General features: G+C 40.2%; 2 protein-coding genes across 4 annotated transcripts in view; both read left to right on the forward strand.

The window, feature by feature from the left end:
* The window catches only part of LOC111250330 (uncharacterized), a 108,880-nt gene extending 93,981 nt beyond the window's left edge, over positions 1-14,899 (forward strand). For all 3 annotated transcript variants that reach the window (XM_086986825.1, XM_086986824.1, XM_086986827.1), the window contains one exon: positions 12,532-14,899. The gene's annotated coding sequence lies outside the window, so the exon portion shown is untranslated. The remainder of the gene's footprint in view (positions 1-12,531) is intronic.
* A 133-nt stretch (positions 14,900-15,032) lies between these two features.
* LOC111250315 (uncharacterized) lies at positions 15,033-19,569 on the forward strand. The gene is made up of 4 exons (XM_022805358.2): positions 15,033-15,417; positions 16,291-16,413; positions 18,210-18,392; positions 18,815-19,569. The coding sequence occupies exons 1-4, from the start codon at positions 15,142-15,144 to the stop codon at positions 19,424-19,426; spliced, it is 1,194 nt and encodes a 397-aa protein (XP_022661093.1). The 5' UTR covers positions 15,033-15,141; the 3' UTR covers positions 19,427-19,569.
* Positions 19,570-20,471: the final 902 nt, after the last annotated feature.

The raw sequence follows: 20,471 nt of genomic DNA on the forward strand, positions 1-20,471 counted from the left end.
TATACATATATATATATATCTGCTAGGATATATATAGGACAAACCCGATACAAATCAAACTGAAAAATGCGGACTCTAAGGCGCGTCCACTGATTTTGAGGTATCTTTAGCCGGCTTTAATTAAGCGCAGTGATATTGTCCAGGTCGTTTTCTCAAGTCGGAACATTGATTGCATTACTGTTCTTCTGGAAGCGCTGAATTTGCCATATCCTCACGCATAGCGATTAGCACAGCAAGAGACGAAGCTTTCATTTCCATCCGTTTCATCATGGGCCTTTCGTTGTCTTCCCCGAAGGAAAGGCTCTGCGTTCCTGTTTGCACTCTGAATGTCTTCAGAAGCGATTTAGTAGAAATCGTCGCACCTGCTACTGTCAGTAGAGCGCACTAAGCAATAATGAGTTGCGACTTTTTATAGCAGCAACAAAGAAAACGGAGAAAAGAATCGTTTCGAACACTTATCAACCCGTCATTTTCATCCACTTCTGCACCGGCACGCATCAGGCACCGCGAAGGCAGACGAGCTAAACTCAATAAAGCCAGCCGTCGACATGTTGCCACCCACTCAGATATTCATCTTCACATGTGGCTAGTCTCATGCCAGGATTGGCAATCGCGTTTATCCGTCGCTGGCCTTAATGGTTTCATCAGCGATTTAACAACGAACTAAAGTAATGGCTCCGGAATAATAAAAAAAAAAAGAACGGATTCTCGAAAGGAAACAACGAAGCATTTTCCGCCATATTTTGCCTTCAATTATCTCACGTCAGCTGTAACAACAACATAGTTAATTGGATAAAGGGTCGTATCGTTTGCCAAAAATAGGCAAAGCTCTGAGTTTTCTCCATTAAAATGAAAATTAGCATCTGTGAGTCGGCAGAGTCTGTGAGGGACAATCGGCGAACATTGGAAAAGGTGTATTTTCCTAGAAAATAAAACGCCAAAGTCCAGGGTACGGGCGGTTTCTAAGGTAGTATGGAGAAAATTTTTGAAATGCTGTTTTTTAGGGGTAGTTAAGAAGGAAGTTTCAGGTTATAAAAAGTGATAGGTCGAACCTTGAAAAAGCAAACTATAACGGAGATTTTTTTTTGGGGGAGGGGGGAGGGGAGGGAGGGTGATATACTAGGTTAGGTATGGCTAAGTGTAAAATGGGTTGTTAGGAGGACGGAGCACGTCCGAAAAATATGGAATCTAATGGAACATAATGGAAAATATGGATCGGTAAATCTAACAATCAAAATCGGAGCTTGTGGACGCGGAGAACATTGGGAAAAAGAATAAAGATTACGGTAAAGAGACATGCACATGTGTGCGGTACTATAGTATAAAAGACAGGTGTAATGCTACTGTTTTTTTCTCTTAGAATACAACTGCTTCTGATTCATACATAAGATAAACAGAATTCTTTCTGTATAGATACGATGAAACTTTTTTAAAAGGTTCAAACCTTAATAATTAATCAATTGAAACTATCTTGACCTACTTGTTAGGCAAAGATTAAGCGAATTAACAGCAACAATTAAAAATTGAACTATTGTCATTGATGTCGCTATGAGATCGTCAATGAGCCGAAGTAAATACCGTATGCGGTGGGCTTGCAAATGATTGAGCCCACTGTATTATATATGCTTGACTCTGTCGCAGAAAAAGAAATCCTTTTGCCGACACACATAGTTCTGTTCTAGTGTCTCGATTAACTTCTACACTTTTCATAGCGGGGACGTTACTTCTTAGCAGATTAAAGTTGGAAACGACCTTGGAAGTTAAGGGTGTCTTAATAAACGTCGCCATGTTTGTTAGCATAAGTTAGTATGTGCGATAACTGAAGAGGTTTGCGCACTTCATGAATTTAACACGCTGGCTACCCTTGAAACACTGCAGCTCTTACGAACTACAAATTCACAGAAGATAATTGACTTCTCACCGCATGCAATAGAGATAGCCATGATGCTAGATCTGGCTTGTTGCTATATTAAAGCCATGATCTATCTCATCATCCGAGGCCTGATGTCCCATTTTTTTTGCGCTTTGGCCCGTTATAACAAAAAACTAAGAAAATTGCTTAGTCCTAAGTACACTAATTTCAAGCGCCCATACACCTACTGATAAGCGAACACTTTAAGCAGCAGCAATAGTAGTAGGAATGTTTAGATATTGTTTCATGGTATAATCTGCAGGCCAAAGGCCCCCAAGAAAAATCTCGGATAGCCAAGTTCAGAAGTGTGCTTCATTGGCTAGCTGCTGGTTAGAGACAAGATATGAATGTTGTAGCCATCTAGCTAGGTGTCATTGTGGATCGCTTCGGGAGCGCCAGCTTTGCATAGTTACGGAGCGTTGGTCTGCATTGGATCTTATCCTGACCAGACACTTTCGACTTCTTGAGCTTTCTGTGAGCTTCTTTGGTCGGCACCTTTTCTCCTCAAGCCATTCTCTCTTCTTTGTTCGCCGCACTTTTCTCTTACGACAAACAACAACAATAACAGCAACAGCAAGAACGACAAAAGCAGCTCTAGGTACCGATGGCTGAATCTACCACTCTGCTCGGCCAGCACCCCCCATTCCGCATCTTTTGCGCCTCTACGATGCCTGCTACCGCTTCAACTGGGCTTCTTTTCGACCACTCTCTTTTGCTACCTGGCTAAACGGTTCTCTGTGCGGATGAACTTCGGCTCATGAACGTCTTCGTGGAGGCCCTTCTGGGCAGAACAGCTCACGACACCGTCTCACCTTGGCCTCCCTTGGCGTTCACCGTTTGGCCAATGTCAGGAAGCGCCGATATGCCAGTGTTGTGAACGGGTCAGGAAGATTGAGGAAAGGACTATCGGCCGTCCAGACGAAGAAACCGTGCTTTTTCTCCTTCAGGTCCAACCACAATAATAATGATATAAGTATTTCGGGTACCACATACAAAGTGCATTAACCACGTTACTTTCATTTGCAACGAAGTACGATGACCTATGTTCGCCAATTTACAGTAGTAAGGATAATGCTAAATACCTATGGGGGTGATCAGGGGTCGAGAAGCAGGAAGTGACAAATTATATTACTCGGCTTAACAACTATGGAGAACTAGTTAATATATGTATTTTGATTGCGTGGGTTATGGACAGAAAAAACGGGTGAAAAAAGATGGCATATACCCGGATATTGCAATAGAAAGCAACTCAAAAATCAGTTGTTTTCATAAGGGGGTCATATGGGCGTTGTCTGGAGCGGCTTCGGCTTTTTATATACATATATATATATATATATATATATATATATATATATATATATATATATATATATATAAAAGGTCTGAAACGAACCTTGTAAACCTGCTAGCTTCCAGTTACAAATGCTTTATATTTAAGGTGCTGAAACTTGGCTCCGGTTGTATTATTACACTGCCGCCTTACACCCATAATTATGGATTTTCCAAGTTTCATCAGCAGAAATTGTGTCTAAGTTATGAGTCATTTTTATTGGGATACAGATAGGGGTTGTTTTGCTAATTGAACAATCTATTACGAACCGAAGGATATCAGCTGCGAACTTAATTCTCGTTAAACACTGCGACACATTAATAGGTGCTTTATAAAGGTTCCATTATTGAACCGTCTCATTACTCTATTTTTTAGTTTTCCTTGAAGAGTGTATGGGGAAGGTATGACGTGCCATTTCAACTACAGTCTCTTTAATTCAAAATGCCGAAATACTTATAAAGCAGCTGCTACTTCATGAATATAGAAGCTTATAATGGGCTCGATTTCGTTAGTTAAAGCTATTGGAAATTATTGTCGTTCCTTCTAAAAATTGCCTCATCAACTGAAAATGCAAAGTACGTCGAAACGAAACGACGTATGAAACGAGAATCATGAATAATACTTGTCAAACACTCTACCGCTAACATAATAATAATAATAATGAGATGAAAAGAAGAAAGAAGGGAGAGGAGGAGGAGGAGGAGGAGAAAGAGGAGGAGGAAAAGGAAAAGAAGTAGAAAAAATTGCAATTATAGACCAAATCTAGTCAAATTCGCTATTGTATTTCGGAATTTCCCAGCGGAATGAACAATGAAATGATCGCGCGGCTTTCACGCGTACTTGAGCGTTTCTCGCAGAGCCTGCGGGTTCGCGTTCCTGGGCGCTAAGGAAAAATTCATTGTTGAATGAAGTAATTCCGTCGTCTCCGGAAAATCGTAAATAATTACGAGACCGGATGATGGATCGTGTTGTTGCGGAAGGTCTTGTTATTTTTTTTTGCATAGAACTCATAGCTGTTGTTATCATCTGCAACGAATGGGGTGGGGGTGATTGAATTATCTGTGTCCGTATACTACAATTGACCATATCAGAAGTCAGCTGCGAGTTGTTTAGATATCCGAGGATTGTAGCGGTGAGTGAATTACTTGTAGCGGCCATCTTCGTTGTTTGGTAAGAGAGTCAGCGGGTGATCCTTCTATATACGATCGTGTTCCTTCTTATGCCATTTCTGCTACGGGCTTTCTCTCGCCGCGACGAAATACCCGAATTTATTCTGCTTCTGCCGCTGTCATAGGGGCCGCCGCCGCCGCCTCCGATACCTCATCTTCTGCAAACGGGGGTTCTACGAGAAAAAAAAGAGTGTAAGGGCTCTGTGCATCGAGTGCTGCCGTGGCTATCGTTGACGTTGGCCTGACTGCGTGGCTGCTAGCTTTTCTGTTCAAGGCGTGAAGTTGATTTGCATTTTTATTAGAAAGCCACGCACGATCGGGTCGAAAGCCGTATCGGGCTAGGGTATAAGAGAGGAAAAGGAAACAGACGAGCCATTCGGGATCGAGGCTCAGGGATTGGTCGATCTGGCTCTTCGGTATGTGCCGCTGTCGAGCAGAGGCCGAACAAACCACCCGCTTGAAGGCTCCGCAAGGAACGATGAACAAATAACGAGCGCATCCCAAACAAGCAACTCGCGATTGCTAGATGGCGAGGCTGGCGATAGGCTCTTCCTATAGGACCCAACTGGCACAACTACTACTACTACTATAAACGTTTTTGTGAGAAGAAGAGCAGCATCAGCGTATATATGTGCATACACATGTTCAAAAATTAGTTGTTACTAACAAAGATCGTATGAGAAATATATGGCGGGCAAAATGTAATATGTGCCAGCCAAATAGAGGAGGAGGAGGAGGAGGAGGAAACGATATAAAATGTATCCACTTTGACAGAAACGAATCGTCAACAAGAACACTGCGGATGAACAGGGAAATACTAATTTAATTCGAATGAAAAATGTTAGAGACACGAGTACACTATTGGACGGCCAATGAGTGGCGGAAAACACGTTAACGCCGGCTGAATCAGTGACGACAGCGGTTGCGATGTCAAGTAATCGGCAGTAACATTACGTTACCTTACACACTTAATCGTTGAGCAGGCAACCGGTATTGCGGTACGAAAGCTTTGCGGCGCGATTGACACGGATATAAACGTACGACTGTAGTCGTAGGATGGCCGTCAGTGAGCCTATTTTTGACTAAACGATTTTCAAATGAAAAAAAAAAAAAAAAAAAGCTATTTCTGTATTTCGAACTGGTTTTCTGTTTACTTTGTGAAGCTTGTGTCTGTGTGTGACAGAGAGAGAGAGAGAGAGAGAGAGAGAGAGAGAGAGAGAGAGAGAGAGAGATACATAGTGTGATTGGCAATGAACCAGTCGCTTTGTAATGCAGCGTGGAGAATTGATATCCAATGAAAACAGCTCAGTAAAATAGAAAACAGTGTTTTTTTTTCGAATTTCTATAGCAATTTTATTAATTTAATTACAGCGTTTGCTTAATAGAAATTTTGATCCCTATTTGAATGACAAACGACTCTGTTTGCATATTGTCTAGTGTGCGACCCATAGTCAGTTCTCTGAATATAATTAAAAATACTATATAATAAGATTTTTTTCGTCATCGCACACATTAGAGTGGGAGCACTGTTACAAATACGTCCCGATGCACGCGATATACGTCAATTTAATATCGAGCTACATTGCGAGCGAGTAAATAAGCGCAACGCTCGTTTCCCTCATAAACCCTATGATGGGTATAGATTTGTCCTTTGTTGTTTGTCAGATCTATTTATACAATACTATCACAGTATCATCAGCATCAGCATGACCGCTATCGTCATGTGCGTTAAGTCGCGCTTCTATATCTTGCTTTTGTACGCCGAAACAAGATATATTATAGTAAATATGGTCATAATACTCAAAGATGATAGACCGTCACACTATTATAGTTCTATTCGGTTCATGACTGAAATCGTCATCTCGATGGAGAACTGCATCGGACCAAATTGAACGAAGGCCTAGTCATCAATTGCCATTACTCCAAATCGGTAAAACCTGTTCCGGCCATTGTCCTAAGCAATGAATAACATTTCAATCATTTATGGTAATCACATCCTTGCCATCGGTGGCACGTTGTTGTTATTATTATATCTAAACGTTTTTGCATGGCCACATTAGTGAATGGCGGAAGCGGCGTTGTAGCGTCATTCGGTTATACTATGGCCACTGATAACAGCAGTGGTAGTGAAAATAAATTGTAATTGTTGTCAGGAGATGGTAGCTGCTCCTTCATGTCGTCAGCAGCATGTTCACTGGCAAACATTTCAGTTTTTTTTTTCCTAGCGATTGTAACTAAATATGTCGGAAGTATAGGGCGCGGATAAAACCCCGTTACCTTATAGCCGTCTTTCCCGTTGATGAAACAATGTAACCCGCTCACTGAAACTCTGCGTAGACCCTCGAGTTGCCATTGTCGTCTACCGTTGAAAAGCTGATCGGATTCTAACTCATTTACCGAACTTCTAATGGAGCGGAAACCATTAGCAGCGCTACACGTCGACTATGAAAAAGCCATTACGTGCTTCACGTAATCAGGAATAAATTTGAGCTTTCGATACTGCCGAAAAGGTCGTGAGAATAAGTGACTGAAGGCGATACACAAATCATACGAAGCGAAGCTTTAACCGTCACGCTTCCGGTTCATTTACTTTTAGATTCGAGTGCTCAGTGGTAGTGGGCTTGGAAGGTTCATTTTAGACGCATACATCTGCTAAACTATATAGACTTTTTAATTCTATAGAGATTTTCTAATTCGGAAATATCTCTAATAAAAGGTAATGTTCTAACAGCTTCCATATAGCGTATTGCTAATTTAGCTATCAAGTTGCCATATGGAAGCAGGACGTACGGCTTTGGCATTAAGTTGGGACTAATATAATTCTGGTACCTGGTACTCATCATGCATATACGAGCAGATAGTATAGGTTTTTCACAGTGATAGAAAAATGTTTTTTGTCGTTGCTCTTAATGCTTCATTGACAGGTAGGTCGTACGAACTACGGGAATGCCGACAAAAGTACAACTGAACGTCTCTATCGTAGGTCTAGATGCAGTAAGGATAGATGCAATAAGAAATAAAAGGGGCAAGCCAATGCTATGTTTTGATTCGGACCTTAACTAGTTGCACTTAGGCGCGTCAGATGTTAATAAATTACCTGCTGCCAATAACGATTTCTATTGTATCTGCACACACAGAATGAGACAATAAATCTTGCGTTGACGTTGGTAATCCGTTCAGGGACACAGCAACACCGTCATTATGTTATATATATATATACACACTATATTCATGCATTTACTCTGACTATGGCCTGATAGGCTCAAGGCTCAACTAGCATCATGATGAGCATACTTTTACTAAGAGAGATAATACACACCATGCGTCATCGTCCGTAGTACGTCTTTACGCGGTTCGCGGAAAACAAAATGATCCTTGAGACATTTCTAAACCGACATATAAGACGAAAAACATCTATGACAGAATGTGTCAGGTGATTAGGTCTCTTTCAGGTTCTTCTTTTCGGTGTGCTCTAACAAAGCGAGAGACGGAAATCGCGCATCGGCTGAACAGAGAAAATTGCGTAATGAAGGTACCGTGTAAACGTACATGATGTATGTGGCTATTTGCTTAAATATGAATACACACTCAATACAACGTCGCTGCATCACCTGCTCATTCTATAGATTTGTTCCAATGATCGTTTAGATGTGAAGGTCATATCCGTCTCGGATCAGATCGTTTAGACCACACTAGCAAAGAAATCCGTATCACTACTGAGTGCATGGTAAGCTCCGCTTAAAAGTTACTAAAGGCAGACTTATTGTGGGCCTAAAACAAATTGTTGTTGTTGTTGTTATTGTTGCAACATGGCTCTATCGTACGCTTACCACCACACCACAACGCAATGACAATGATATTACGGATGTAGTTGCAGTGAAGACGAACTTCATCACGAACGCTAGAAGAAGATTAGATTCTAATTCTACTAGCTCTTGTTTGAACACGAGTACTCCGCGATATCGCTTATCCACTGTAAATAGTAACGGCGAATTTGTACCTCTTAAAAACCCACGACACCTATAGGGGAATTTCCCTTTTCTTTTCAACGTTGAGCGTAGCGTTCTTTATTAGAAAACATTTGCCAGCGCACAATTGTACGCTTACTTCTTAGACGCGTATAATTTCTCAGTAGATATGTTGATTGCGATCTTCCTGTTCAAATCTTGTTTCAAATAGACGCTGGCAAATCCTTGGACATTCGTGACGATTCGTCGGGTAATTTTGACGTATCTTTCAACTTGGATTGTTGCTATTATTTTTCATAGCTTTTTTTTTGGCATTTTGAACTAATACACAATTAAGACGAAAGCATAGGTTTCTCTTCGTGGTACGGGTATGGATTGTGTCGAAACGTTTCGCCAGCGAAGGGAACGCTTGATTGGCTTGTGCTTTCTTTTAGACGTCTTAATAATGATAATAAACGTAATGATGTTGCAGTCACCGATTCTGAAGCGATAACTACTGATGGCGTATTAAGATCTGAGGTAGCAGATAGCGTGTGAAAAGGGAAGCCGAGAAAAACCAAAAGTGAGCGAAAACTTCAACACGGAGGCGTCTATTTTTCTGGTCGAATGAATACACGTGTGTTAATCGCAGAGCAATTCGCTTTTTTTTTCGTGCAATCAAGCAGATGCTATCAGCGACGCTGTACACTGGCATATTTATTAAATCAATATAAAATGTCGTTCTAAAAAATATCTGAGTATCGTATCATTTGCGAAAGGGCCCAATTAGATAAGTTTATATTCGTTAATTCGTCGTGCAGTTATACTTGATAGTTTATACTACCGCTATTGTTTACGGTGACTGAAGGCGCAGAGATAAAGGGGATAACACAACAACAGTAAACTTGGTCCCCGTACTAGCGTAATGGAAAAGAATGTTAAGTATAGATTCGAGTCCGGGTGGAAGTTCACTCGTTTCGTGTTAAATTTCTGCCTAACAGCTGGCATACCGGACTGGAACGTGGATTAGTAAACGCTGCAAACAGACTGTTTGTAAGTCATAAACAAGTACTTATGCACAATAGTAGTGCTCTAAACGAGTGACCAGGCCGGCTCTCAGATGACCTGAAAATTGCTTTTAATGGATTGCAGGTATATAGCGCTGCTGAAGGACGCTAATCTTTTATCTCATATAACATCAATAAGGCCGCCGCAAATGTTTAATACATTTCACTTACAGCCACTCAATCGGGTGATATGGGCTCACCTTTTTGTCGTTGTGGTAAATATAAAAAAATGTTCACAATGGACTGCTTACACTACCAACAACATATAAGCATTACCAGGTTGACTCTGTCTTTTAGCAAACAACATGAAGTCTTCCAATCCATCATGCTTTTAAATTATATTACTTTATCATAGCAGCATAAAAAGGCAAGTAACATGGGTAGTAAGATGGTGGCTTCATTACCAAATATTTGTAGAGTAGTGCTACAGGGGTAAGTGTTGGTGAGTTACTCATACAATTATATGCGACAGGTGTAATTGAATGGAAGAATACAGATGCATCTTCTCAATTGTACTGTTAAAGTTTGAGGAAGTGCTTCAACTTTTAGGTCATAATATCTATATATGTATATATATATATATATATATATATATACATATAAAGTAGATAGACGCTCACTCACGGTTATATGTAAAAATATTTAAACTAATATATAACGTGGGCCGGAAATACTCAGACAAGTTGCAAATTTCAGGCTATTTCCAGATAGGAATAATGTCGCTCTTGTTAGAATAGAGCACTAAAATACACCCGCTCTGTCGCCTTCAAAACAATACTTTATTCATGTATGAACACATTGTAACTTCCAAGTGACTTCAGCTAGATGCGTAGCCTGTGCTTCAAAAACTGCTGGGGGAGGGGGTCTTGCTGAAACCTTCTGGGGGTTCTTTAGCAGATCCTGCAAGGTGTCGTAAGAAGCATAGGAGTACTTCGTGTAACATATTAACAAGCTAGTTACTTAGGTTTTTTTCCCTGTCGCTGCCGCTTGACTTCTGAGAAATCTAAAGAAACTCAGCTAGTGCAATTATAGAGCTCGAAAGTTGCCCAACCTTTTCAATGAAAGGTCACTAAAAAAGTACGTTGTTTCAATACCTTGACACCACTTTATGTCTCCCATTGAGTTTTAACCGGCTAACTGTAGTCAACGAAACGAATATGTCGTTCAACGAGCAATTTTTACGATAATTAAGACACGTTATAACAACGTCTTTGTTTCCATGATCTGATGCTGCCAACTGTTCCAATACTGCAAGCTTACAAACCCATTTTTACGATTGACAGCCACGGAGGTTAGGACACTAATTAAACGCGAATTATGTTCGCGAATTTACATTCACCTTGCCACTCGTTGTTTCAGAATCTGTTTGTGGAAATTTTTGTTTGACGCCATGTTACTGTATTCTGATGCGCTTCAAATTCAACTTTCCTATAGAGGTTCCAGTGAATGTAATTCACCGTAAACTGTCCATCACAGGGACAATTATCTAATAGTAAGCAAGTTTACAGGCGTCCCTGGCAGATTTGCTTTCCGTTAAAGGCCTATTTTTAGAACTTAGCCAGTTTTCACTTCCATGAAAAGTGGCAAGCCACAGCTCCATATAGTTACGAGCCTTAAATGCAAATAATTCGCGTCGTAGGACTACTATCGTGGATATCATAATGTTTGTTTCTGGTTACGTCTAGCGATCAACCTAAGGTATGCGAAAAAACATAGATTTTATAGGTCTCAGTTCGGCAATAACTGATAAAAGGTGTGACGAGGACAGCACTTTTCTAAAACAACAACAAATAGTCTAAATACAATAAAATAGAAGCTTTCAAGTGTTAGTAGTCGCAACATTGGATTGACCAGGTGATGACCAAGTAATCACAGGACCTTCGATCAGTTATAAACAAGCATATGAGTCCAAGGGGACCTTTAGCACGGTAAACACTGGAACCCGCTAAAATCTACATACAGTTTTCTATTATATTTACTATTTTATTATACATATATACAATCCTGAAAAATCCCTACAATATCGTCAATATGGTGCTATTTTTCTGGTCTCTCTCAAGATGTGTAATTGACACATACAGAGCGAATACCAGGCCTTTTTTCGGAACGAGCTCCCTTAAGGGGACGCACGTCAGTGACGGTGGTCGTGGCAGAGTTCACCTGCTTCAGCGACTTTCTTATGCAGTGAGAGACGTTGACGCTGATGGAGATTCAATGATAAAGTATGTTATAGACAACAAGTATTCCACCGTCCCGGTTATCGTAGATCCGCGAAAGATGCTTAGGTTATGATCGATTTTTTGGAGTCTATACCTCAATCAATATCGCGTACTAGATATGATAGGTAACAAATCTAATTTTTGTCGTATTTCATCTATGGCTTGTTTCTGGCGAATCTGGGCCTGTGATATTCTATTAGAATTTCTCCATGGTGATGGCCGTTCATCCTTTCGCAGTTGACATAACAGTTTGTCTGACCTTGTTACAGCGGCCTTTACAAACTGATAAACCCAATATTCATAGGTTTCTGTTCTAGCTTAATCACGCAAAACCATATCATTGAGACACCTTGTCCATGTTAAACAATCTCAGTCCGGATATGTGTCCTTAGGTTCTTTTTTCTACAGATTACGGACGCACCATTTGATTGTATGACAAGCAGGCACTAATAACATTAATAAAGAAAATATTCGTCTTAAGGAGCGCTTTTTTTTTTTATAGATCGGCAGTTTCCGATAGTTTTGATGTCAACTATATCGTTAGTGTCTCCTATAGGCCCATACCTGGTTCATGCAGTCTTTGAGTAATCTTGGTCTTTGAGTAACTGTGATTATCTAAAGACACAAAAAAACTATAGCTATTTTTTTGAGAGAATAATAAAATCCTGTTGGTCGATCTGAGACCAGAACGTTTTTCTATATTGTTCTAGTGAAATGGACTATTGTACTTTCTCTCTTGTGTCGACCGTTATTTTCGGCAGCCGCGTCAAATAAACCCCCTGGTCAACATGGCGCACCTTCCTCTATGTACCTAATCAGGCCTAATTGCACGCTGGACGAGGATTAAATGCAGCCTTCCTGAAAGTAAATTATCTTTTTTGTTGCAGATCACGCATAAATTGCGTACACAGACTATTGCGAGAACTGCTGCAACCCCGCGTAAACTTCACTGAGGCTTGACGGCGTTGAGGGTAGTATTTTGTGCTTCATTCGCTATCGTGTAAATACATGCGAATAAATATCCTGCAAATACAGACTGGAAGGCAAACAATACAGAAATAACTTAACTTGCTTAATGCCTTAGACGGCCGATGTAATTTTAACATAGAATCCTATAAGTTTTTCTCCTTTTTCTGTATTGTTTGCGGATACGCGTTGCTGTTGTAGCAGATAGATGGAGAGCGGAAAGATTATCCCGAACCGAACTTGGAATATGACATACCTGGCCTATAGAAGTTTGCATATTGACTTTTGGCAAAGTATATATCTAATGCGAAACAGTTTGTCCGGAACGCCGTTAAGCATTGCTTCAGACATCTAGCTCCTAGCACGAAGTCGTATCGCGTCCAGTCTGAACCACGTTACGCGTTCGAACGTGTTGGTAGACAGAGCAACCTGTAACTGCAACTTCACAATCTGCAGAATCTGCTTATTTTTCTCGAGCTCAATATATATGATAACTTTTACTTTCTCCGTCCAGAGGATATAGGACTGACGATTTATTAAAAATACAAAACTGCACAAACAACCGCGTAAAGAGTATGTTCTTTTAGTAGTTTCGTACCGTTGTAGGGATAGAGCGCGTTAAGTTAGGATACGACCATATACTTCACCAACTATAGCAAAATCGCTGAAACTGCTGGAACGCTTACAAAAAACAGCGTCTCCCGCTTTGAAAGGTTCTAACAAGTCAACTAGAAAGACGAAAACATCAATAAAAAAAAACGTGTAGTAATTAACGCCCTGTCTGGCCAGTAATTTTGTTGTGGTATGATTTTGCATCCTTTTATTATCAAATGAAAAGAGGCTAGTACTATCAGTAAAAAGGAACTGAATATTATAGTGATCTGTTTGTGCCACCATTAGATAAACTACTAAAAAAACCGATAACGTCCCGCACATGTTTGGAATACTTCCAATGGCTCTCAGAAGCTGTCACATGTCATGCATACAACCTACTAACGGTCCGACTAATCGCAGTCCCACACCTGGAATAACAAGGACGCAAACATTACGCCTAACTTGCCTATTGGCATTGGTCGTTGATTATTAAAAAATGAAGAAAGATCATCTTTTTAAAATTTTTCCTATGATAAATAGTTACGATCTAACTTGTCCCAACAAACTTGATTGACTGACTCTATGTCAAGATAAAGCCTCCGGTTTATCTTGCCTTTCCGTGTAAATTTGTTGCATAAAATTACGAAAGGAATGGTAATTAATGGCTGGCCAATAGTCTAAATGAGTGGCTCTAAGAGGCTTCATTCTATAGCCTACCTTAAAAAACCCTATGATCTCCCTCCCATATATCCTCTATGAAGAAGCAAGAAAAGACTGGCGAATGTATTTGAAGTCTCGAAAACGACTTCAACAAGTGACTACCTTAGCTCGCGTTCGGGAAAACTTATAATTCTTAGCTTCATTTCTTTGTAAATTTTTCTCAGCGGGTGGACGGACGCTTATTCAGTTGTCAGACAATGTTCATATCTATGGTACGATCACGTAGCATTCAGAGCAAACTCTCAAGGTAACCAAAACGAGAGGACGTTTTCAATGTTAAAAAGGTAATCTTGCTTAGTAAACATTCCTGATTAGGAAATGATTCAACTGCACGCGAACATCGTAGAAAAAGCGAATCTGTTATTAGCTAATCTCCGTTACGTAATTGAAACGACGAGCAAACGTCCACCCGCTTTTAAATCAGCTAATAGAATGTTTGCTAGGAACCGCAAAAAAGTCGTCCTATTTGTTAGTCGCTAATAACGAGCTACGCAATGAGTAACCAATCTACGTGTATTCGGCCCAATTTTGCGATTAGTAAAAAAGAGTTTTTAGAAAAGCTACGCAGGCTTGCATTATACTGTAAGGCCAACCCCCTATCTAGAGTCGTAACGTTATCTAAAAGGATTCGAGGGCCGAAAGTTGTGGGATAGTCGGCAGAAGTTACTAAGGGAATACCAGCATTTTACCTGGTCAATATGTATCTCCAGTGATCTTACACTTTGTTAGATAGCCGATATCACTTGGATCGGATAGAAACAGCGATGCTACCTTAGGCCTTCGATACAAAAATCACTATGAAGCCGATGTCTTTCCGTTGCCTATTCATATGTATAGGAGGAACTCGTACTCCCAACCAGAAGCTCTAGCGTTGGTGTTCATTTCTACGTAAGGAGTAAAAGTTAGTGACTTATAACAGATTGATCTATATAGTGTGAAGATCAAATCTGAGCCGATAATTGACGATCTTAGACTGATTCGTAGCAAGTGCCTCCGTACAAGTGTGCACTTTAGTCGTGGGATTAACACCGAAATCGTTGCTACTACTAAACTCGAAATAATAGCTTTATTATTCGAAATTATTCCGCTGACAACGTTCCACTATACTATTATATAACAATATGGCGTGTTAGCTGTAGCGAAAACGAAATTTCATCAAATGAGTAAATCGGATTTGTCCTAAGCCGAACTTGACGCGTCTGTTACCGTGTGGTTTAATGGTTGTCTTTTCGGGTTCGCGCTCTCGGCGACATTCCCGTTCTCGACCAGTATCAGTCCGGCATAGGAGGCGCTTACAACGCAATAGACTCCCGTCGAGACGATGCACTACGCTACGCGGAGGTGTACGAGCCTCATCCGAGCAGGCGACAGACGCGGGTAAAGATGCGTTAAGTCGGAGAGCAAGTCTGAAATCTACGGACGCATTGGCAAAGCTTATAGGATTCATGTCGTTGATGACAATCTATCTTCGTGGAAAAAATGAACTCCAGCAGGTAGATCGAATTTGGTGCATATTAGCTAATCACATACCGTCTGCTGTTGTGTGAGAATTTATTAGAATTAGCAACTGTCAGATAAAATATTAATTTTATCTGATAGTTGCTCACACGAGGAACAATATCGGCTGCGTTGGACGACGATCGTTCCTTTTACGTGTTTGGGTTCTGATTAAATGAGGCAGATCTAGTTGCCGATCTACCGTCGGCAATTATCCGACGGTGGTGTAATCTTTATTGATACTGGAGTTATACATCACGTTTTTCGTACAATGGGAGTTATGAATATACATCCCCCGTACCAAAATAAGCCCGCTTACGCCTAGTTTCGAATGTTTACGACCACGTGTGCTCGTAAATTCTCTCGTAAAAAAAATGCTCGTAAAATGGTGTTTCGACTGCGTTGTTATTAGTTCTACTTATTTAGTGGAAGACAGTTCCTCGAAAAAGCTGAATCTGATCTGCATAAGGCTGCAGTGTGACATTGCAGCCTTACCTTAAAATCAATATTACTTGTTTTGTATAATTCAGTTGTCATTCCGCAAATCTTCGTGAGCTCTTAGAATATATATATAACGAACCATTCCTATATGTATATACCACATACATGTATGTAGACATGTCTACGTAGACTGATCTGTTTGACCTTTGTGTCTAGATTAAGCGGCTCAAACTTAGAACGTACGCGCCGTTTCACCAAAATGGTTTCATCAAATGGCACGATTCTACAATGAAAATTACTGATTTCTCATGCTTTTATCCCGCATTCATTTTACGTTTGACAGTTTTAGTGTATGATACTTCATCAATAGATTCAATTGCATTAATCACTAATTTTAAATTAGCTATAAATATTTACCATCCACCCAGGTTTTCCCCACCTACAGAGGCGTCGATATATTGAAGTACATGCTCACTCAAATGAAGAATCCCGATATAGATGAAGAGACAAAGAGGAATCTCATTGATTTTTCCATTTGTTTGCTGAACCAGGTAGGTGCACTTTATGACAAAAGTAAATAATTACTTTTGTTACATGTAGCTTTGTTTTTTTTTTTTAGCAGAATTTTGTAATCTTTATCTCAAACGTAGCAGTTCGCAAGAGAAATGTCATGCAGAATAATACGTATTATGAAGGACAGTGATTGCGTCCGAAAACAACTCCGTATTGAAAGAAGTTTACCTTTAAAATGAAATATCATTAACTTGCAAGTTTTGGCGAGGGTTTTCCTAATATTCTCGATTTCAGCTTTAGGCATACTTCGAACCCACTCGGTTACAAACAGGAAATCATAGCATATTTTGGTTGTTGAGCATCTCAACCGCTTCCAGCTCCCAATCGGGGATATAGCTGATGCCAAGGTAGGCTCAGAATAATTGTGTTATTATTATCAGCACAGAGCACGAAAAATGAAACACATTTTAATATGAAAAAATGATGAATATTTGTAGGACGGCGCGTTTCAGTATTACATTTTTTTTTAACCAACCACTAAAAAGGAATCTTCCTTTTACACTCGTCTTTGTCCAACCGTCCCTTTCCCCACGCGTCATCATGTAGAGATTGGTTAGCAGGCCTGTGCTTTTCACATCTAAACGAGAGTTTTTAAGAAAAAAAAACACACGTCAAATGTGTTAGAACCGTACGCCGTATGTTGCTTTCCGTTTGAACAGCGACTTTGTTAAAAGCTATACCCATCAGATCAGGACACTGAATGTTAAGGAAGCAAATATCTGGCCATATTCTCTCAGCTGATCTCTTTTAGTGCTCTTCTTTATTGAACAGTGATAATGGCTGCCGCTCGATTCGTGAAATGCTAGTATTGGCTTCAATAGATGTGAAGGTTTTTGCAACCTTCACACAAAGCACATCTAATCACTATAAGCAATAGCAGCATACTTCGTAACAGCAGAGAGGCATTGCCTTTAAACTTGAAACAATAAACAATGTACCGACAAAAACTAAGGTCACAAATGGCGAAGCCTCAACAAGCTATCGCATAAGAAAACTAGTTATCATCAACTGAGTTGTGCATACGCGCAACATCAAACTTAAGATTGCATTAAGCCTATCTAGTTGGAAGACTTCAATGCTTCGAAACATCGAGTGAGAGTCGAAAAAATAAGTACAACAAACGTAGCTTGTTGAGAGCCGCGAAGTAGCTTTGACCCTGGCTTAAGAAACGATCGACGACTAAGCTGTGTGACCAACTGTGGCCATCACAGGCAGGACCGGCGAACTGGAAGAGATAAACATGGCTAAGTCTAGATTAACAACTATACTGATTTAGAGTAAAATAAACTAAGGTAATCTTTCAAATTAGCGGATAATTACAGAAAATAGGAGAACATCAACTTAAATTGGCTTCATGAGTAATAAGAACAAAAGCAGCGCTATAATACGGAATATGGAAAATCTTATGAAAGGCATGATTAACACGTACGAATACATACGTTCAATTTCGAGTATATAAATGTGCATAAATTAACTGCAAAACTACGAAGAGGTGTCATTATGAAGTGCTGTTCGGCTAAATTTTCGAATTTCATGATTTTTCCCGCCCTTCTGATAAACTAATGAATTGTAAGTTCTGCCTTGGACGGCCAATCGAGTAGCAATTAGGTATCATCATGTGGCGACTCATTATGGGAGCAATTTCGCTCACCTTTTCGTGACGCATCATTTACGGCGCCCTGGACACGGTAAATTTACCCCCGAGTGGTCATGCCCGCCATGCGGACTTCAGTCCGGCGTTCAGACGAGCTGTAGTAATGATTTATCATTGCAGATCGAAATCTCCATGATAAACTTTGTCGATCCTGAAAGTGAGGGACCGGAAGCAGATGCCGGCTTCATTGTCGAGTTAGGCGAACTTGGCACTGTTACCCAAACAAAGCCAATCATCGTCGATTTTATGGACCTATATGACGGAAATCCATATTCTCACCAAGAGGGTATAGAGTATTACAGGGTGAATATTTTTGCTTCACATACGCTACATTCTATAGCTTTATCTATCTATCCGTAGAGGAATATTGAAATTTTTCGCCACGAGATGGAACAATATATCGATATATAATAAGTTGTTTCCTGTTGAGCTCGAGCTGTAGTTCGACTTTGTGAAGAGAAATAGGTGTTCGCAAATATGGCAGAATCTTCATCAATAAAGTATTACTGCTCCCATTGTTTCTTTATTTAATCAAGCAGTCCAGGTTTTAATAAAAAGAAATATGATATATATGAAGAAATATAATATGTTATTTATACTGAGAATATGGGGGTTTAACTAGAGTGGTACATCTGTCAAAAAATAACGCAGATGTCCTAAAGCAGTAACGGAAGTCTTGCGTAGAGCGAAAATTTTTATTCAAAATTTTTACATTTTCCCTTTAGTGGCTGGAATCTAAATTTCCTGACTTTCCTGACTGGCCGATGCTGAGTCACGTAAATGATCGGGAATGGAAAAGCAGACTTCTCAGTGGAGTTATTCGTACGGAACCGAATTCTATGACCTTAGAATACAAGTGCGATCCCTTGGACCCTAAGAATCCCGAGGCCGCTTTCCAAACCACTTTGAGACTGAAATGGCCGGGGCCTGCGACTCAGCTGGCTTCAGTTATGAGCCGAATTCGGACTAAGATAGACAATGATTTCGCTGCAATTGATGAGATTATCTCTGCGCTTAGGGAGAATTTAGCAGCGGTGCCAGACATGAAACGAATGATGGACGAAGCTACATTTAGTCTAAACCAAAACGATACAGAGGACGCATATGATTTATTAAGACAGTTTGAAAATTGGAGGGACTACTTCTGCAGCTTGTATGAGCGTATGTTTCAGCTTAAAAAGGCTTATACGGATCCTGAAAATCGCAAGACTGTCCACGATGTGTATGTGAGGCCAGAGGAGGATAACCAGATTGTTTGCGCTATGAAAGCTTGGGCCGCCGATGTTGACGGGTTCAAGAAAAGGTGTGAAGCACTCCAGAAACCCGAAAAATCTTAAAAGACCAAAGCTACTGAAACGTGGCACAACACGCACGGACGGCCAATGTGTAACCATATATGAGAATCGTACCACAATAAATGTACAAAATACAAAATCTATATTTATTACGCCGTTCGGCGTAATATCGATATAGAAGAAATCGACTACGATAGCTCCTTTATTATATAGACACTTACTGATGTTTATCAATTATGCCACTTCTTCTATCCTTCTTTGGTTCTCATGATTTGAGCTCCGGTATTATACAGACACTTACGCTTAACGATATTTATGCCCCCTTCCTTCTTTGGTTTTGTATCCTTGATTCTGATAGCTTCAAGGTTCCCCCTGAGCAACTAATACTTTTTTTTAACCAACTGGGTTATTACTGTACTTTTAATTTTAAAAAAATCTGTATTAGGGATACGGTTGGGTAAAAAAATCTGTATTAGGTATACAGTTGGGTAGGCGTTCAGGAGCAGGGAGTTCCAACTTGTTTAATTTGGGTTGGGTTTCTAAAGCTAGAGCGGTGCGCATCTATTTAGTATCGAAGTAGGGTAAAAACACGTCATGCTACTAATCATGTGTTGACCAACTTAATCCTGTATGATCAGTATTTAACAATCGGCGCGGTAGGCTTCCGTTAATCGCTCGATTGCTGCGAAGGACGAAATTTCGTTTTTATTTGCTTTTGAATTGTTTTTTTTAGATGGAGCCATATAGTTAGAGACCGATTTTGTGTGTTTCAAAGTAGAGTCAGCTTTTTAGCTTACAAGAAGCACCTCGTCCGTTATGATCTACTAGGAGGTACTGCCCTTAATAGCAGTCATTAACAGGCAGTATGCACATAGGCAGGACTGTGATCATTGCTGAAAATTCTGCAACTCCACAGCTTAGTTCCAATATGTATGAATGTGTTGTAGAATTTCTTAAGATTGAATCCTTAAGACAAGTAATTAGGTGCCGCTTTCCGTATTCTTTAGCAGCTGAGGGCACCTGCCGGAGTCGGTTCTCTCGACAAACGATACAAATAGAGCTTCGCATGGGTAGAATAGCCATTTCA

Source organism: Varroa destructor, unplaced genomic scaffold, assembly GCF_002443255.2.
Source record: "Varroa destructor unplaced genomic scaffold, Vdes_3.0 BEIS01000004.1, whole genome shotgun sequence".
In the NCBI taxonomy this organism is placed as follows: Eukaryota; Metazoa; Arthropoda; class Arachnida; order Mesostigmata; family Varroidae; genus Varroa; species Varroa destructor.